The 17,861-nt window shown below is 48.2% G+C and overlaps 7 protein-coding genes across 7 annotated transcripts; 4 read left to right on the plus strand and 3 right to left on the minus strand.

Moving 5' to 3' along the window:
- Positions 1–4,314: 4,314 nt before the first annotated feature.
- On the plus strand, positions 4,315–4,857 carry FIBRA_04355 (uncharacterized protein; the record flags this gene model as incomplete). The annotated part of the gene is made up of 1 exon (XM_012326163.1): positions 4,315–4,857. One exon carries the CDS (start codon positions 4,315–4,317, stop codon positions 4,855–4,857), a length of 543 nt encoding a protein of 180 aa, XP_012181553.1.
- Positions 4,858–5,835: 978 nt separating this feature from the next.
- Positions 5,836–6,451, plus strand: FIBRA_04356 (uncharacterized protein; the record flags this gene model as incomplete). The annotated part of the gene is made up of 2 exons (XM_012326164.1): positions 5,836–6,118; positions 6,168–6,451. The coding sequence occupies 2 exons, from the start codon at positions 5,836–5,838 to the stop codon at positions 6,449–6,451; spliced, it is 567 nt and encodes a 188-aa protein (XP_012181554.1).
- Positions 6,452–7,073: 622 nt separating this feature from the next.
- FIBRA_04357 (uncharacterized protein) lies at positions 7,074–8,832 on the minus strand (the record flags this gene model as incomplete). The annotated part of the gene is made up of 7 exons (XM_012326165.1): positions 7,074–7,530; positions 7,583–8,027; positions 8,075–8,197; positions 8,251–8,265; positions 8,323–8,389; positions 8,447–8,559; positions 8,622–8,832. The coding sequence occupies 7 exons, from the start codon at positions 8,830–8,832 to the stop codon at positions 7,074–7,076; spliced, it is 1,431 nt and encodes a 476-aa protein (XP_012181555.1).
- Positions 8,833–10,724: 1,892 nt separating this feature from the next.
- On the plus strand, positions 10,725–11,075 carry FIBRA_04358 (uncharacterized protein; the record flags this gene model as incomplete). The annotated part of the gene is made up of 4 exons (XM_012326166.1): positions 10,725–10,791; positions 10,851–10,858; positions 10,909–10,986; positions 11,040–11,075. 4 exons carry the CDS (start codon positions 10,725–10,727, stop codon positions 11,073–11,075), a joined length of 189 nt encoding a protein of 62 aa, XP_012181556.1.
- Positions 11,076–12,024: 949 nt separating this feature from the next.
- On the minus strand, positions 12,025–13,565 carry FIBRA_04359 (uncharacterized protein; the record flags this gene model as incomplete). The annotated part of the gene is made up of 6 exons (XM_012326167.1): positions 12,025–12,319; positions 12,376–12,823; positions 12,876–13,013; positions 13,069–13,135; positions 13,191–13,303; positions 13,355–13,565. 6 exons carry the CDS (start codon positions 13,563–13,565, stop codon positions 12,025–12,027), a joined length of 1,272 nt encoding a protein of 423 aa, XP_012181557.1.
- Positions 13,566–13,922: 357 nt separating this feature from the next.
- FIBRA_04360 (uncharacterized protein) lies at positions 13,923–15,383 on the plus strand (the record flags this gene model as incomplete). The annotated part of the gene is made up of 5 exons (XM_012326168.1): positions 13,923–14,121; positions 14,173–14,352; positions 14,406–14,543; positions 14,591–15,029; positions 15,077–15,383. The coding sequence occupies 5 exons, from the start codon at positions 13,923–13,925 to the stop codon at positions 15,381–15,383; spliced, it is 1,263 nt and encodes a 420-aa protein (XP_012181558.1).
- A 673-nt stretch (positions 15,384–16,056) lies between these two features.
- Positions 16,057–17,114, minus strand: FIBRA_04361 (uncharacterized protein; the record flags this gene model as incomplete). Its single annotated transcript, XM_012326169.1, has 5 exons — positions 16,057–16,201; positions 16,262–16,697; positions 16,767–16,889; positions 16,942–16,956; positions 17,009–17,114. 5 exons carry the CDS (start codon positions 17,112–17,114, stop codon positions 16,057–16,059), a joined length of 825 nt encoding a protein of 274 aa, XP_012181559.1.
- Positions 17,115–17,861: the final 747 nt, after the last annotated feature.

The following is a 17,861-nucleotide window of genomic DNA, read 5'->3' on the forward strand; positions in this document are numbered from 1 at the left end:
CTCTTGGTCTGCTTTAGCTGGTAGTGGTTAACTCCCCGTCGTGTCCGAGCCCGGGCATGTATGGATATTTTCTTCAAGTCTTTTATCGCATGCCTTGCCATATTATACTTCTGCCCGGACTACTTGATCAAAACGAAAATGTCCGACATGTTGGACTTGAAGAGGGGAGGAGGCTCATTCTCAAGATCAAACGTGGGCTGACTGCTTATACAACCAAAATTGTCCCCTGACAGTCTACCCTTTTCCCACCTCATACTTTTACAAATTCACAATATCTTCTGAGATGCATATAGTATTGATCAGAACGAGTTGTGGTTCAAGGGTCCTTTCGGTATTCCAACGCAGCTGTATTCGGTGTGTTAAACAATGATTCCATATAGCGGAGTACAAATGGCTTACTGCGACCCCAGATTCACAAATGCATATTTGTGTCCACTTCGTGGTTTACCCCAAATCCAAATCACCGTTATTTGTCTCCAGCATGGTGCTTCGTATCCTGACAGGTCGGGCAATCGCCTTGAACTATAACCGACACGCCCCAGGGCTTTCTCAGGCCTCATTTCATGTGCCAATGACAGCAAGCAAAGTACAATGAAAAAGGTGATGTGATCCATACATCAGCACATATGTTCTCACAGTCGTTCGGGGTGGGGCTTGTGAAACTCGGCCGGTCTGTGCTTCGACTTGTTGCATTCGAACTAGCTTCATGCAGTGAGTGTCTTCGTACGTAATTAGGGACCCGCATAGTACCTCCGCGCGGGGTATTGACGTGCGCAGCCGCCATATTCGCCGTGGCCGATGAGATAGCAGGCGCATTTTATAAGAGATAGTAAACCAAGCGCAGGTATACAAGACTCCAAATACTTTGAAGCAAGACATTAAAACATAGCACAGACACTGGGACCTGGACTTGCTTGGGACGACGGCGATGAGCGACTGAAGCTTGAGATGGAAGTACGACAGGTGCCCTAAGTGAAGCTCACCAGCGTCTATACGTACGTAGTTCTATCATTATGAGCCCCCACCCCTTGCACATGGTTCTAGGTTCTGGAAGCATTCCACGTTGTCACTCAGGAATAGTTGATACCAGGTCAGCAGAATCGCGACCCACATCTGCGTGGTTATATGAAAAAGTCGCGGCAGCAACGGACCGACGGCGAAAACCTAAACAGAGAATGACCGAAAGTAACCATACATAAAACAGTTTTTTACACGATGCCATAGATCTAGTGGAGTACCGAACTTTGCCGAGGAAAAGGAAGGCTGAAAAAGGAGCCGGTTCTACATATGTGGCACATAGCTCAATTGTGTGTTGGAAAAATACACGTCTTCATGCCTCTTACATAGCAGATTGCAAATCAAACAAGGTTCGCATCAAATCTTACCGAGCGCTGTCTTGTGCTCGAGTTTAGGGTTTGCCTATGAGTAAGTTTTGCTAGTGCAATTTTTTGCTCTTCATGCTCATACCGCCGCAGTTCGTCCCTCGGCATGCGACAGATCTAGCGGAGCATTAACCTGAGTCACCTGTTTCGAGCCCAATGTAGTTCAAGCATCTTTGGCTTCCTTATTGTTTCCTGAAATAAATACAAGCGCGAGACAGCTCCTTGACCTGATCATAGAGGACAATGCAAGATATTGTCTGTACCGACTGCCAGAAGAAACGCTGCGGCTCTCAGCCCGGAGAGGAAGACCACCAGGAAATGCAGCGTATGTCAGTCGCCTGCAAGGTTAAGGCCAACAAGCTTAGGATAGGACTGTATTATTTGTGCGCAAGTTGTGAAGTGAACAGGGTCTAGGCTCTAGAAATCGAAAACTCAAGACCCAAAACTGGCGGCGCGACGAAAGGCTCCTTGCTAAGGCCTGGTCTGGAAACACATTTTGTGTTACCAGGGGATGCGGGAACTAAGAGGGAAAACCAACGAAAGTCCAGCGAAGCAACGAATAAGCGTTTGGTCATGTTGTACGACGCAATGCCCGTTTGTCGAGTCGGCCCGACAAAGGCCTCGTAATTTGATGCAACATTGTCTGCGAAGAAGACGTCTCGAGGATTGAGTTGCTGATAACGGTCGCAGCAGATCCAGTGCGAGGAAGTGAGGAGAAACAGAAGAACGGCTGGGAAGGAAGCGGTCGCTGACCAATGCAAACCTCGTTGGTTAGCTCATCGTGAGGATCAGCTCATACAGTATTGTACAGAACACATCAACGAAGATCCAACGAACGTGCCTGAGTATACGGGACGACGGTAAGTTTCAACTGGGAATGTGCACTAAGTGGCTGACCCAATACATGCAAGGACCAGGTCCGCCAATCGGGACCCTATCCCCTTCTCGACAACTATAATGATTACGCTGGAATATCGCGCGTACGAGACTGTGTCGCCACCTTTGAACAGAATTATGGCTCTTTCTACACAATCTGTACCACTCCTAAATCAACAGTGAGATGAGTTATGGATTAGCTATCATGCTCGCCTGTATAGGGTTTGCTGACAATGGACGCACCCGGCATGTCACTTGTCTCAGACCTCGATAGGGTTGCGCCAGATGCAAGAGCAGAGCCTCGGAAAATGCGGCCTGCATGCAAAAATACCGCGAATATCACGAGAGCCTCTCCAAAGCGCCTCGACGTCAGAGATCGCCTTAGAAGCGTACGGCACAGGCTTCCAATATATTTTGAGATCTTAGCAGCTAGCCCTTCAGCAGATTTGAAAACAAAATCCGTCCTTTGATGTATATCAATTGCAGCAAATTGTCTGGTTGCGCGCGCGCGCTGTCTACTCGGCGACAATAATCATACACAATGGCGTCAATCGAGGAAGCTCCGAATACAGCCCATGATGCGCCATGCAACCGGTAAGGTTGGTCCGAACGGCATCGATCTATGATACAAACGAACTTGATCAGCATGGGCGCCGATATTGTCAAGTCGATGCAGGGAAAAGATTGCCAAAATCGATATCGGCGTGAGCAGTGTGGAGGGCCAAGCCAATGGCACGTGCACAGCAATACTGGTACAAGCATCTGTGCCTCCAATTTGGGGACAAAGATACACGGCTGCAATCTAGGCAGAGGCCGCGCATAAAGCACTTGCATCACGAGGACCAGCGACGGCCTGGAGGTGGAGAATGGAACCAGTGGCGAAGGGATAGTAATGTCGGAGAGTAGACGAGCAAAGCTACCCAGAGGCATCTGTGTTAACGCTGTGACAGAAAGACAACATCTAGCCCACGATGAGGTAGGGATCCTCGACGCAACCTGGCATATCTACGCGCCTCGCGGTGATGAACCAATGAAGATGGAAGGATGTCTCCGGAAACATTCGTTGTTGCTGATCCTTTCTCAGACTCCGGAGCTCGATGCATACCTAGCGAAGTTCGGTCGCGATAATGGCCGCCGTCAGGACTTGCCAGGTATGTCCTTAGTCCATGATCATATAAAGTACATTTGGCGAACCTGGGAGAATTTTCTGTGGCCTTCAAGCTCATGGGGGCAAGCATGTAAAGGGGGTACATATGTTGAGAGAACTATGAGGATGTGAGCTTCACAAGGAACAGGCACGCCTTCAGCTAGTCTTCCGCCCCAAAGGTCAGCGCGAGTCAGCGCTGGTAGGCAGTGAACGACCTTCGGCGTCAAAGCTATAGGCTTGCAATCCTAGCAGTGCCAAACAACCCGTACTGAACGCCCCGCCACTTTGAAGGCGCTTACTGTCGGCCGGCCTCATGGGCGCTCCCAATAGACATCTATGCCTTAATTACGATTCATAATTCTACAGCAAATGTTGCAACATAGCAGTTTAATTCTGAGGGAGCTCCACTAGAGCGGCGGTACAGCTTCTTTCTCAGCTTATGAGTGGGTACTGATTAGGAACTTGATTCTAGATAATAATACGCACTGAGAGGGGAGCACATCTCGTCCTCGGGCTCAACTGTTGCCGCTCTACCCGAAAAACCCCACAGACAAGAATGAACTAGAGGGATCTCAGACAACCTGGAAGGAAATCTTGCCTTACACTGCGGCAAGTAGCCGTAGCGTCGGATTTTTGATGCGGCTTAACAAAGGAAAGGAGGGAGCCACAATTCTAGCGACGTGGCCTGTGATCCCCGTCTAAGAGCCACATGAAATGCGCTTACAGAATCTAACAATTCAGCCACACAAACGAAACCAAAAGAGATGCCTCGCTTGTTGAACAATCGTGGCGGAGCTACAGTCCACACCACGCGTGTGGGCGGGCCTCAGCTATAAAAGTGGCCCATAATGTGTCGCTTTGGCTCACTACCTTCCACCTTCGCATCTCTGCTTCATCCGCTCCTACACAATGGTCACATCCCAGGAACAATCGAGCACTACTTACATCGCGACTACCTCTTCGCTCTTTCTCCAACTCTATCCAGTGCCCTCGCAGCCAAGCACAGGCGTAGATGGTGTCGCCGTTCGTACGAACCATCCAGATCTGCACGAGCGTCGATACCTGCCACCCAAGTGGAGGCGAAAGGCCGAGAAAGCCAACGCACAGGATCAAGAGGCTATAGCGGCAGGCTTGCCACAGATGGTGACCTTCCAGTGGCAAAATGTTTCCCGAACACTCAATACCACTGGTACTGCACAAGTGGCAACGCAAGCGGCCAAAGCCCCTCAGCAAGCCGCCCCAAGGAAGAAGTGCATGCGGTATCAGCCCAAGCCAGAGGACCCCAACAGGCGCAGGAGCTCAAGAATCCTGGCCAAGGAGGGGACTGCTCAGAAGACTGAGGGCACAAGCACAACGAGTACGACGCACAAAGGGCACGATAACCCGCCACAAGAAGAAAGTGGCGAGAAGACGTCGACTGAAGAGGCTGCCGCTGCACAAAGCACCCAGTGAGTACTGTTTCATAGGGTCATTTGACATTTGTCCATCTTCATTCGCATCGACGACGCATTAATGGAGGATTAGCCTCTAATTCGAAAGAGAGCGGTCGTCAATGGAACGAGCTTATGTTTACATTGGAAAGATCACGATTGCTTACCATGTCGCGCGTAGGAGTACCAGCGGCGGCGACGCAAAGAAGAGAAAGCGAGATGAACCAGATGAAAGTAAAAATATGAAGAAGAGACGGTGATGGGGCTAACACCACTTCGCCTCAAGAATTCTTCCGAAGGTGAGGGGAGTAGGATAAAGATGTGACGCACCTGGCGGGGAGTCGACAGGCGATGGAGCGACCAGTGAGCACCAGCTTGATACAGCCTTCGAGATGCAAGCTGATATATATAAATTCAGATACCTCATAATTTCAGTTCAGCTTCTTAAAGAACTTTCCTGGCGCGTTCAAGTTTGTCCACAATGAACGTTCAAGCATAGCGGCGTATAAATACTTAGTCGCACTGTCTAAAACTAGCGATGTTCATCACATGAATTATCGTATCTGAAATCCTGTACAATATAGAGCTCGTGTGTCAATAAAAAATATTCGAGGAATGATGCTGAACATGCTCATCGATCGAGACTTTCTTCACGACGCGCAAGAAGCGGCGCGACACAAGCTAGATAGAGTAGGTCGCTTGATGCGAGATCTCATGAAACCCCATGCATAGATAGCATCGCCAATTACATGCGAAGCTGAGACAGGTTGAATATCGCCGATAGGACGCTGCGGCTGTTCAAACGTTCACGACTGGCCGACTCGGAAACTCCAGGCGCTGGGCGTCAAGGCTATTACCCTTGAATCCTAACAGAGACAAACAAACAAGACCGATCGACACCTCTCCGAGACTGTCGGCGATCGCGTCTCCCAGCCTCTGCTGAGATTGAAACTTTCCTCGCCGATTTGCCCTTCTGCACGCACATCCCAACACCGGAGAAATGGATCCAAGCTCCTCGGAAGCAAGCAGTTCGGCACCCAGAGCCAGGGGAAGGGGCAAGTCGCGTGGCGGACTGGGCAAATACCTTCGTGCGAGAGGTCGTGGCCGTGGCCGTGGTCGGCCTGCGGAGTGGGGCCAACGACTTACACTTGAAGGCGAGGGGCATGCTGAGCTTGATGAAGAAGAACAGCGGGAGCTGGAGGAGAAGTATTCAAGGAGAGAATTAGGATCCAATGCAGATCGGTACGCCGAGCCCGAAGCCGAGCTTGACTCTGAAGGCGAGGGTGTCACATTTTTGGTTCTGTCTAAAGCTTATAGATGTATACGCAACAGGGGAAGAAGTGGTGGAACCCGAGGTGGACCTTTCCTCCTTCCTTGAGCGTCAGCGGCTCTCAGAAAAACCCTCATCCGTGTCGCCACCATCAGATGAGGACGAAGATGTTGATGCGAGCCTTGCACATCTAACACCGCATTCCAAACACGTCCCACAATCAAAGAAGGGGAAAGTACAACAAGTTGCTTGGGATTCCTCTTTAGAAGAGATGCGCCGCGAGAAAGCTGCAGCCGAGGCGAAATGGGGTGAGGTCGACGCATTCCCTCTAAGCCGTCCTACATGATCCTCTTCTAGATCTGAAAACACGCTTCAGAGCTCAGGCCGCAACGCAAAGAGGGAAGCCAAATGGACGTGGTACTAGTAGAAGCAAGCTTCAGGGTGCGTGCCCTATTAATTCATATTGTGCGCACTCTGATAGCTGTATCAAGACCGTTCGTATGTGGAGGCACCGCCCCTCCCCATTGATCAAGAACCAGAGAAGTCAGTGAAAGAGGGAATGCAAGATTTCTTAGATGATCTTCTAGGATGACGGGAAGGATGCTTCTGCAGTAAAGAAATCCCACCACTGCGTTTCACAAGAGCGCAATCGGACATAATGCTCACACTATACATTATGCATCAGCTCTAAGCGCAACCAAACTGTGTTGATTCGCATTCATGCTTGCAACCAACCGCGCTTTCGAAATCAATTCGCAACTCTAACAATACATATTGATTGCATCAGAAATATTGACTACACAGGAAAATGCGAATAAAATAATCTAAAAGATAAAGGAGAGACAGTAAGGAGCGATCAGTGTTTGGATGTGTCATCAAGTAATCGGACACTGAAATAATACAGTAGTGTGCAGACCGTGTAAGGATACAAAGTTCCATACCAAAAGACGTCAAGTCCAAGTTCCAAACTATGCAGATTCAGCGGCCTCGGTATGGGTCGACACCTGGACCGTTGTGCATTGAGCCAATGCTTGCGATGCAGGCATGGGACAAATGGTCGGTGGGCTAAATGGTCTATGATAAGGAGGTACAAGGACTCGTTCCGCTGAGAGCCGAGCGAATTGTCGTGGCGAGGAGGGATGATGAACTGGAAAGTTTGCAGGGGAAGCAAGGGCGACGCTATCGCGAAGCTCCACATAATCTAGGTGCGGAGATAGTATTGTGATTTCAGAATCTGTAGGTGAACCGACGGCGGCGAGGGTGGCTGAAGTGGATGCCGGGGAAGGTAAAGCTTTCTCCAAGTCGATGTTAATGAAGCTGCCAGCGTGAGACGACAATAGCGAATCCTGTCGCTTGCGACGAATCGGAGGCGAAGGAGTGTAAGGAGGAAGCTGATCCTTTGATTCCTTTTTGAGATCCCCAAATCTATTGACACCCACGTCAGCTCTGATCACTAGATGAGGTTACGCAATCTTACCGCAGAGATCCAAGAAGCAACTTCTTCTGTGGGGGCTGGCGGTAGCCTAGACGTTTGGCTATTGCCCAGAATGCCATTCGATAGTGGCGACGGGCCTCTTCGGCGAAGCCAAAAAGGGCAAAGAAAAGGAAGGCAGAGAAAGGGTATATCCATCGACTCAATTCGACGGATATGTAGGATGCACGATTACTCGTCCAGATAATAGCGGCAATTTGCTCCACGAAAGAAAAATTGTAATGAGCATTTGCCCATGACACGTATGGCTGGATGGGATCGTCCATATTGTTGATATAGATGCTGAATGCGCTAAGAGGCACGGTGCAAGCCATCTCGACGCAACATAGAAGCATAAGCCGGAAGTAGCGGCTCGTAGACATTGAGCTGTTGGCAGCAAGCAGTTCGCTGAACTGCGCACGGCGTCGCCAGAACGCGCGCAAAGTAAGTGCTAAAGCTTGTCAGCAAATATAATAAATGTGATGAAGGAAGACCTACAAGCATATATAAATGATACACAACCCAAGAGGATCGGCCACATGAGAACGAGAGGGTAAGCTGGAGGAGTGTTCCAGATATCGGGAGTGCAACCAACGTTCTCCAGTATGTTAAACCTATGTCCTAAAATTGACGAGGTTAAGCAAATACAACGCAACCAATGACCTGTGGCATACCCTGAACTACGTAGTCTGTTCCAATGCCGGTTTAGTGTTCGCTTTCAAAGCTCAAAACTTGCGAAAACTCACGTAGAACCATGACTAGTATTGGGATTCCAACACCAATCGCCAAATCTTCATATACAGCACGCAATTTCTGTCAAGCACGACGAAGTGTAAGCAGAGATGTAATTGTAACATAAGGCAAATGTACCTCTTTGCGAGTCACCGTAGCTGCATTCATCCGCGAAATTTTGAATAGCCGTCTGTTTATACAAAGAGAAGCGGCAGGAATACCAACACCTGCGCCTATCAGGAACTTAGTTGCTGTAGGACGTTTGAATAGCGTCAGAGTGGCAATGAGCCATAAAAGTTAATCGGTTACTCACAAATATCACACCAGACCGGAGCAGGATTGTCGACATTTCCACTCCAAACAACGGAGTCGACGAACTGAATCATACAAGCAAATGACGACCAGAGCATGTAAATGCAGGTACCCGAGTTCCAGCCCTGTATGTGCCATGGCAAGGGCACAAGGGCGATGAGAAAGCCCAAAAACGCGAAAACAGAGAATAGAGGATAGGTGGAATCGTTCATGGGTAAGAGTAGTATTCACGAAGGAGGGGGAGGTAACAGAAGTAAGAAATACATTGTCGCCCTTTAACGCGTTTTGGCCGGAACTGTGGACAATGGGGTGAGCGTATAATGCAGCCACATGGCGCCACGCGCGTAGCCAGATCTACGATGCGTGACATCGTGACCAATGGCCATTCGTGCAGCCTCTCGATTTGGCAAACAAACATGAACAATGATCTCGGGCTCTGCGCACAATGTCGTCGATGGGCCCGTGTGCCGCACGCATATCGCTTGATGTGGGTAAATTCTGGACGCGCACTCTCTCTTATTGTCTTGACAGCTCAGAGATGAATAATAATTTGTTCACACGCGTGAAGCAGTATAAGAAGGCATTCCTACATCCTTTTCCGCATCAACTTTTGCGCCTTACCACTTTCGTGAGCGACGCTCGCTAATATCTTTCCTACCACTATGGACAACCTCGACTCCTTCGATCTCATCCTCCCCTCTGCGTCGACCGCAGAGGAAGACACCCTCATATTCTCCATCCCCGTTGATGCAGAGCACATCAACAACAACTTTTCTCACTCCTGGTGTACAATCGCATAATGTAGCGACTCGTGAAGTAAGTCAGGCGTCGTTTTCAGCTCTGGCATATAGTGCTAACAATCCCTACCTCTCAAGCCTGCCAGCATAAATTATTCTGTAGCTTTATGTCCACAGACCGTGGCGTATTGGGTCAACTCCGACTCAGTTTAAGTTATTTGTATCGGAATTAGTCACGCAGTTTCGTTCGTTGTTGGAGTTAGTCCCTTATCGCGTTCCTCTTATACTATATGTCGCCGTCCTGTATCATGCAACATCTATTTTTTAATGCTGTGTCATGATATCATCTGGGATTGCTTGATCATCCGAGTAGATTTAGGGGTGTTATTTTACCACTGCTATTAGTTCCAGATATCGAGTGTAATATAGTATTTCAGGGATAAAGACATCGCCATCTTACGTGTGCCATCACCTGCATTTCAAAATTGCTATTACAATTTATATGTCATTTCTACTCATAACTTGAACGATTCAGCGCTGATCGCTGAAAACTGAGTCCTGATCATTGATACAACGAGGTCTAAATTTCAGTATGGACGGCGTGTTTATCCGGGAGTTGTAGAGTCTGAATCAATGCATAGATTAGCAATGACCATCCAGTGTGTCGTGTCGCCCAAATCATATAACCTTTGATTCATTCAAGGTTCAAGGTATAGTGCAAACGTACAATTTGAACCATAAGATTCAGTGACACTAGTCAAAGTTATTGCATGTGCAGTACTGGTCGACTACAAGGCTATGGTTAGCGTCTGTCACGCCGGATCCCCATTCTACACGATGACAGCGTCTCAGATTCCCACGTGTCACAATAGCTTGAGCATTAGCGCCCATTGTGGGTCCGAGTCCCATTGTGTGATGCATATGGATATACTGAGACTCACTGACGAGCCGGTAAACTGTCCTGGAGCCTGAAAGCATAATCCAGGCACGTGCTGGCACGCATCACACCTTTAGGTTTCAGATCTCAGCTGAGAGTCTCTGAGAGTCCACAACGTTTCCAAAATAAGCCAAACAATCAGCGGATTTTGAAACTCAGTTTATCTCCGTTTTGGTCAACCAACGTTTTGTCATGGTCCGTGTGGCAAATAGGGCATGACTGCATCCCATTGTTACCCCCTTATTATTCTCGGCTATGCCATTCTTCCGGGAGCTCATAATTCCTGCCATATAAATGGCCTGCACGGACAGGCTCGCCCACAATTTCTTTTTACCCGCCTGTTGCATTTCGAGAGCACGTTCCCTCCTCACTCTCAGCTGTCCTTTGAGTTAATTATCGTCGACAATCCTCGCCTACCACGCATTTCACCATGGACGAACTTACCTCCATTGTTGCCATTCTCGAACAACAGTTAGGCCCTAGGACCGAGGACTTCGGTATCCCTCTGAACGAGGACACTGCTTCACAGCCCGGGATTTATTGCATAATATCATAGGCATCCTGGTGGGATCCGGCTTTCAGTGTCCCACTGCCCTTGCTAATAAGTGACTCAGACATTTGTCTGGTTGTCCGTTTTCTTCGTTAACATTATTGCGATCCTTCGACGTTCTGGTCTATGCGGACACAACACGGTTAGTCTCTTACTCATTTCGCAGAGTATGTTAATGCTCATTACTTAGCTCAGGTCCTTTACACATTTATTTCACCCATCTTATTGTGAATGACGGGTATACCGTCCTTTGAGTGTAGCACTATAAAGCCGGCTCTGTAGTGTAGTATCAACCGCATTGTATCCTTATGTATTTATTCAAGCAGAAACTACGCTGCATTCGAGAAAGCAGTTGATACTTCTAAGCTGCAATGATGTGATCGATTACTTGCCTGAAGGTCGTCTATCAAACCACATGTAGACTTATGGTGCTCTCGGAAAGCTTTGGACTGCGCTTGGATTGTGCCGCTTTTTTAAACGGTTAGCGTCGAGAGCGGTAACAGCCGGGGGATGAGCCAAGTACTACGGTCAGAATTGGTAAGTTCGCACAACGAAGAAATCCTCCTTTGTTTGAGTATGAAACACAACACAGAAACCACCGTTTGCTTGCGATGGAAATGCATTGAAAAGGTGTCAGCTGCAGTGGATGAGCCTCTCCTCCCTTGAAAAATGGACCTTCCACCACTGCCAAGGAAATCAGATCATTTCTTTGTTATGACTCAATGAGCCCTTTACATGCCTGTAGACTCTTTACTTTACTAATCAGTGGAAAGACTTGATAAACACACATTTTGCAGCTTCGTAAAAAAGGCTGCTTTCTATTACAATAAAAGGTTAGATACCGACAGTGTTACTTCAAGTTTTGTCGCACAATTTCTATACGTTTTGCGTGCCTTCTGGTGGCATCGAAAGGATGGTTTATTGTCGTGACATACATAACAAAGAATTGACCGTTTCTCCGGTAGGGAAAGGTACATCTTCAATGCAAGGGAGGTGAGGTTCATGGCATCAGACAGGTACTTCTCTAATGCCTTCCCTCACCTTTCCATTACGAGAAAACGATCAATTCGTCGGTGTGGTAGGTATTGTGATACAAATGAGATAAAGATATACAGAGTGGATATCTACATACATTGGAATAACGAAGAGCTTACGATACACTATGTGCTAAACAATATGATCACGATGCATTGAATACGGACAGACCGTGGCGACGCGACTGAGACTCAACGTCGTCAAATACGGTAGAGTCGCTGTTAGCGGTACTGGGAGAGGATGGAAGCGACAGCGAGCCGGGCTCGGTAGAATCATCATGTTGATGGAGCAGGGGGCACATGTTAACAGAGATATCTTTCGACTGCAATGTGTTCATCGAGGGCGGTAAGGGGAGGTCGGATTTGTAGGTAAACGCGGTTTCGGAGTACGATGGCGGTAGACGTGGAAGGCCAGCTTTCTCATGACGCATGAACCCATGACTAAAGAAAGAAAAACTAAGTTCTGACTGAACGAAGACGAGAATGCATTCACTCACTCTGCGCTTTGTATAGCACACTTCGCAGATTGTGTCCGATGGAACCCAAAAAGACGCCCAATACGTAGAGCTGCCGACTTGTAATGGCTTCTTGCCTCGCTGGCAAGCCCAAAATATGCAAAGAAGATTAGAGCGCAGACTGGGTTGAGCCATTGTCCTAACTCAAGCGCAATAACTAGTTGACGATCGGAGCGCCATAAAATGGAGGGCACCTGTTCGATGCGCGAAAAGTCGTAATGCACGTAAGACCAACTAACCCAAGGCTCTATGGGTTGAGCAGTAGCGTTCAAATAGATGGCGTAGCTAGAGACGGGAATGGTGAACAAAAGTTCGGTAGTTGCCAGCGCCATCAAGCGGAAGTAGCGACTGAATGTTAGCGACGATTGTCCTGATGTAAGGAATTGCTTAAATTGGGCACGTCTAGCGGTGAACGCTTTCAGGGAAAGAACTAGAGAAATGTGAGTCGGCACAGGTATGCAAAGGACTTGAGGAGAACCTACCGCAGTAGACGGCCGAAATGAGTCCGAGCACAACTGGCCACCAGTTGACCAGAAAGTATGCAGCGATCGTATTATATATGGCAGGGTAACAGCCAATTTCTTCGTATATATTATAACGATGACCTTGGACGACGTAGGCTGCACATGGGATTAGACCATCGTTAGATTGTACGATCAACTCAGGCGAACTCACCAAGGACCATGCAGATGATCGGAAAGAGGACGCAGAATATGCTATCTATGAATATAGCTCGCTTTTTCTGTGCAAAAAGGAACGGTTTAGACGGAAAGTTGGACCTGGAACACATTACTTACCTCTGCTGTTGTTATAGAAACAGCCTGCACTCTTGCAATAAGGTAAAGTCTGCGGTTGATGCAAAGCGAGGCCGCCGGTATGCCGACCGAAGCCCCTATAATTATACGTGTAGCTGTGGTCATAGAGTCAGCGCGATCCACAGCGCGTTCGGAAAGATACTCACAGATATCACACCATACCGGCGCAATGTCGAGAATGTTATTTGCCCAGATCAAAGAATTCACAAATTTGTTGAGACACGCTAGAGAGGCCCAGATCATGTAGTAACACGTTGCAGAGTTCCAGGCCTCTAGGTGCCATGGGATAGGCATCAACGCAAGTGTGAAGCCTAAGAATGCGAAGATAGGAAAGACAGGATAGGTTGGGTCGCTCATGATTGCGAGCTATGGAGGGACAGATGGAGCAGGAGAGAGCGACTTCTGGATATAAAGGATATAAAGCGAGCATTTTGAAGCGTCGAGTATGGCTTTGTCGTTCCGATGTGGCAAGGCGTCGAACAATGGCATGCACTAAATTGCAGGCGCTTACCCACAATCAGGCCGAGTCGTGTGATTAAACGATATTACTATTTTTGGTCAGTCAGTGGGTGCCGCGGGACTTGAATTGTGGCCTTTGTCCTCCCAACTTCCTTCAAACAATGCCCTATATTGCGTTTGTTCGTGAAAGTATGAAGACGCGACGAGATATCCGGCAGCATCCTTTCTCTCCATCTTTCACTTTGGTATCTCAAGATGTCGTACGGGATGTCCTTCGCTTCGCTCCTCGCCGCTGTTCTCGTCCTCATACCTCTCCCATGGCATTGGCGAGCCCGCAACGTCCCAACCCTCTCTATAATTGCATGGTTATTCATCGCAAACGTTATATGCGGCGTTAATACCATCGTGTGGTATCATAACGTCGATATTAAGCTTGTCGTTTGGTGCGATATTAGTGCGTACTTTACCAACTCATGCTGGTCCAGTTAATTTACCACCGATGAAGCCACTAAGCTGGACGTCGGCGCAAACATAGCCCTTCCGGCTGCTTGTTTCTGTCTTTGCATGCATCTAGAGCGCATCGCCTCTGGCCGACAAGTGACCACTACGTTCTCCGACAAGCGGCGTCGGATGTGGATCGACCTAGCCATTTGTGTTGTTGTGCCCATGGTTTACATGGCTCTTCGTAAGTAGCATGTGCTCCGTGATAAGAGGACTTTACTTATCGGACTCTGGTAGATTATGTTGTCCAGGGACACCTATTCGATATCGTTGAGGACTTCGGCTGTAGGCCGGAGGATTATGTCTCCATCCCCGAATTTTTCCTAATGTGGTTCACACCAATCTTGCTCTGCCTCGGAACCTTCGTATTTTCTGGTAAGCTTACCACTTACTTTCCTCATCAATTGCTCACAATTGGACAGGTCTCGCATTCATTCACTTCCTTCGTCGACGTGCAACATTTGCGAGGCACCTCGCCAACTCTAGCACTGCTCTCACACCTGGCCGCTACTTCCGACTCATGACCATGGCGCTCGTCGAGATGTTCTGGGCGCTATTTATTATTTCCTGCACCTTATACTTCAATTACCGCGATGGCCTACGACCGTGGATCAGTTGGGCCAACGTCCACTCCAATTTCTCCAACATCAATCTTTTTGCATTGATCGTGATTCCGCCGACGCTGTTGCAGTGGACGTACTTCCTTTGGTGGACCACACCCATTTCTGGGTACCTCTTCTTTGTATTCTTCGCATTTGGTGCGGATGCTATGAAGGAGTATGCTTTGTTCGTCGCATGGTTTCGCCGTAACGTTCTCCACCAGAAACGGGAAGCCGCATTTCTCCCGTGTCCTTTGCATGGGTATGTTTCTTTAAGAACCCTTCTCTAGGTACTGATGCGTCTGGCAGTCCCACAAATATCCGTAAACGATCGGTTATCCCTGTCATTCTCTCCAATTCTCAGGACTCCAACTTGCCATCGAGCCTTGCGGAGCACAAGATCCGGTACCCGGACAGTCCCGGTGCTCTGTCTTTAACAAGCACCATCCCATCATACTATGAGGCACTGGTCAGCTGTTCGGCTCTTCATGAGGCGCCTATATCCCCGTCATCGCCAACGACATCTGTAATAACAATTCCAATACCCGCAAGGCTTCATGATAGCAGCCGCCCTGCCTCTAGACCATATTATGCAGGAACTGTGCAAATTGTATGAAACCCTGTAGCATGTGCTTCATTACGCAGTCGTCAACTCGATATTCTAGTTTACTGTAGCTCTAAACAAACGCCGGACTCCAAATCTTTGTATACTATCATTTACATCGTTTCCCATAAATCTTGACTAGCGTGTGAAACCCGGATGGTATTTTCCTGCACACTCTGTTACTCTATTTATTCTCTAAACCGTATGAAGGTAGTACATGAGTGTTTGTGACTAAACAAGCCCGGTGGTAATCTTTCGGGAACGCGGCCCCGCCTCGAGGTCAGAGGGTAGCAAATATCGGTTTCCTAAGAAAGACAGTAGTTGTCCGAGAGGTGGATTCTCCCTCCAAGCAGTCATTACCTCAAACGTCCAGTGATCAGCGTCGTGGTCGCGCCGGAATGACTCAACCAGGAGTGCCCGGAACGATCCTGTGTGGGGCACATTTGCGCTCAGCAAGTAGCCAGTGACAAAGGGGAAATAACTCTAATAAACATAATATATTGTGCATACTATTGCGCTATCATATTACAGCAGTCAATGCCAATACGAAAGGAACGTGTTTATGATAAAGCCGAGAAGATGGAAATAAAGCTACAAAAAATGACACTACGGGCACGAATGAAATTCAGAAGAAATGTTATAAATTATCATGCAAGACGCGCTCTACCCTCCTGGCCGTATGTGTTCAAGCGAAGGACTTTTCCTTCACGTCATACGAATCAATATCCGTGTCGACAGAAATTGTGGGCGATGGAAGAGCGGGTTTGGTATCGACAAACACGGGCAATGAAGTCGCTGATGAAGACGTGGCTCTTCTTTCATTCAACAATCTGTTTATAATCAAAGAACGTCAAGACCAGGCAGAGAACATTGAAATGAGCAACACGCACTTAGACAACTTCAACGAGTTCAACCGCCCTCCCATCCGCAACGGTTTCGTGACCGTCAGCCAGAAGGTAAAGTAGTTCTTACGAGCCTCCTCCGCGAAGCCGAAGAACGCAAAGAATATCAATGCGCAGAAAGGCACTGCCCAAGTACTAAGTCCGAAAGCAATGATGGCAGTGCGTTGTGACCGCCAGATAATGGCAGGGTATTGGTCAACTTGAGAGTAGTCGTAGTGAACGTTTGCCCAGTTAATCCAAGGATTCAAGGGTCCGGCAGAGAGATTTAAGTAGAGGCCATATGTCGATATTGGTACGGTGCAAAGCAATTCTACGGTAGCCAGCGCCATGAGTCGAAAATAGCGGTTCGCGGTAAGACCAGAGGACGAGGCCAAGCATTGCATGAACTGGGCACGCCGTCTGAAGAAGGCTCGGAGTGTCAAGACTAATATGGAGGTTCACGCATGCAGTGGTTAGTCAACAGACGATGATAAGGAAGGCGCATGGTACGCACTACAATATACAGCAGAAACCAACCCTATGAAGATGGGCCACAAAACACTAAGAGGATAGGCGGGCGCCGTATTGTAGGTAAACGGGTAGCAGCCAACCTGCTCGTAGATATCGAACCGATGACCTAACAGTATGTCAGCGCACAGAAGTATTACGCCAATCGAGATAGAACAAACCAGAGACAATGTACTCTGCAGCAGAATCGGTTTAGCGCGTAGTCATGAGGGATACAGTACAACTTACGAAAAATAATCTGAAGAACGGGAATACCCAGTCCGATTGCAAGATCGGTCATCATCGCTCGACGTTTCTTCGGTTGGGCAAAAATCAGACGGTTGCGATGAAACATCGTGGGCTACAACAACTCACCTCTGCACGTGAAAAGCTTACAGATACAGATGTTACAATTTTATAGAGTCGACGATTGATACATAGAGACGCGGCTGGAATGGCAACGGCAGTCGCAACGATTATTCGGGAGGCTGATGGACGCCATTAGCATGAATCCAACACCCATCGAGCAAGACACGAACATATATCGCACCAAATTGGCGAGTAGTCTGTTACGCTGTTCCGCCATATAATTGAGTTAAGGCCGTAGTTAAAGCATGCCAGTGACGTCCAAATCATGTAGAGACAAGTCCCCGAATTCCAAGCTTGAAGATGCCATGGCAAGGGGACCAAGACTAGAAAAGAGCTGACAAGAGCAACGATGGGATATGCAGGGAACGTAGGATCTGACATCGATACTATCTGGCAGAGGAGCTGACGAAAGGTGAAATGCCATTTTACAAAACGAAGAGAGCCTTTATGATACTGTAATTGTGTTGTCACAGGCTGAGGACAATGGCTTGTTTGAGCCACACCTGGGGGTTGGATTACATAACAAACAACGCGCGGCTATCTTCAGATCTGCCTTCGTCTGACCACGAGCTGGCAGGAGAACAATGCGGTTCCTTGTGGATGGTTCTCAGTGGCCGTATGATTACCAAATTGATTGTGGGTGAGTGGAGTGCTGTATTTAACCGGCACGCAACTTGAGGTCGTGCCCACATATTGCACCCCGCTACGACGCACACAAACCCTCACGACGACT

Source organism: Fibroporia radiculosa (assembly GCF_000313525.1).
Source record: "Fibroporia radiculosa TFFH 294 genomic supercontigs, scaffold2871, whole genome shotgun sequence".
Lineage (NCBI taxonomy): Eukaryota > Fungi > Basidiomycota > Agaricomycetes > Polyporales > Fibroporiaceae > Fibroporia > Fibroporia radiculosa.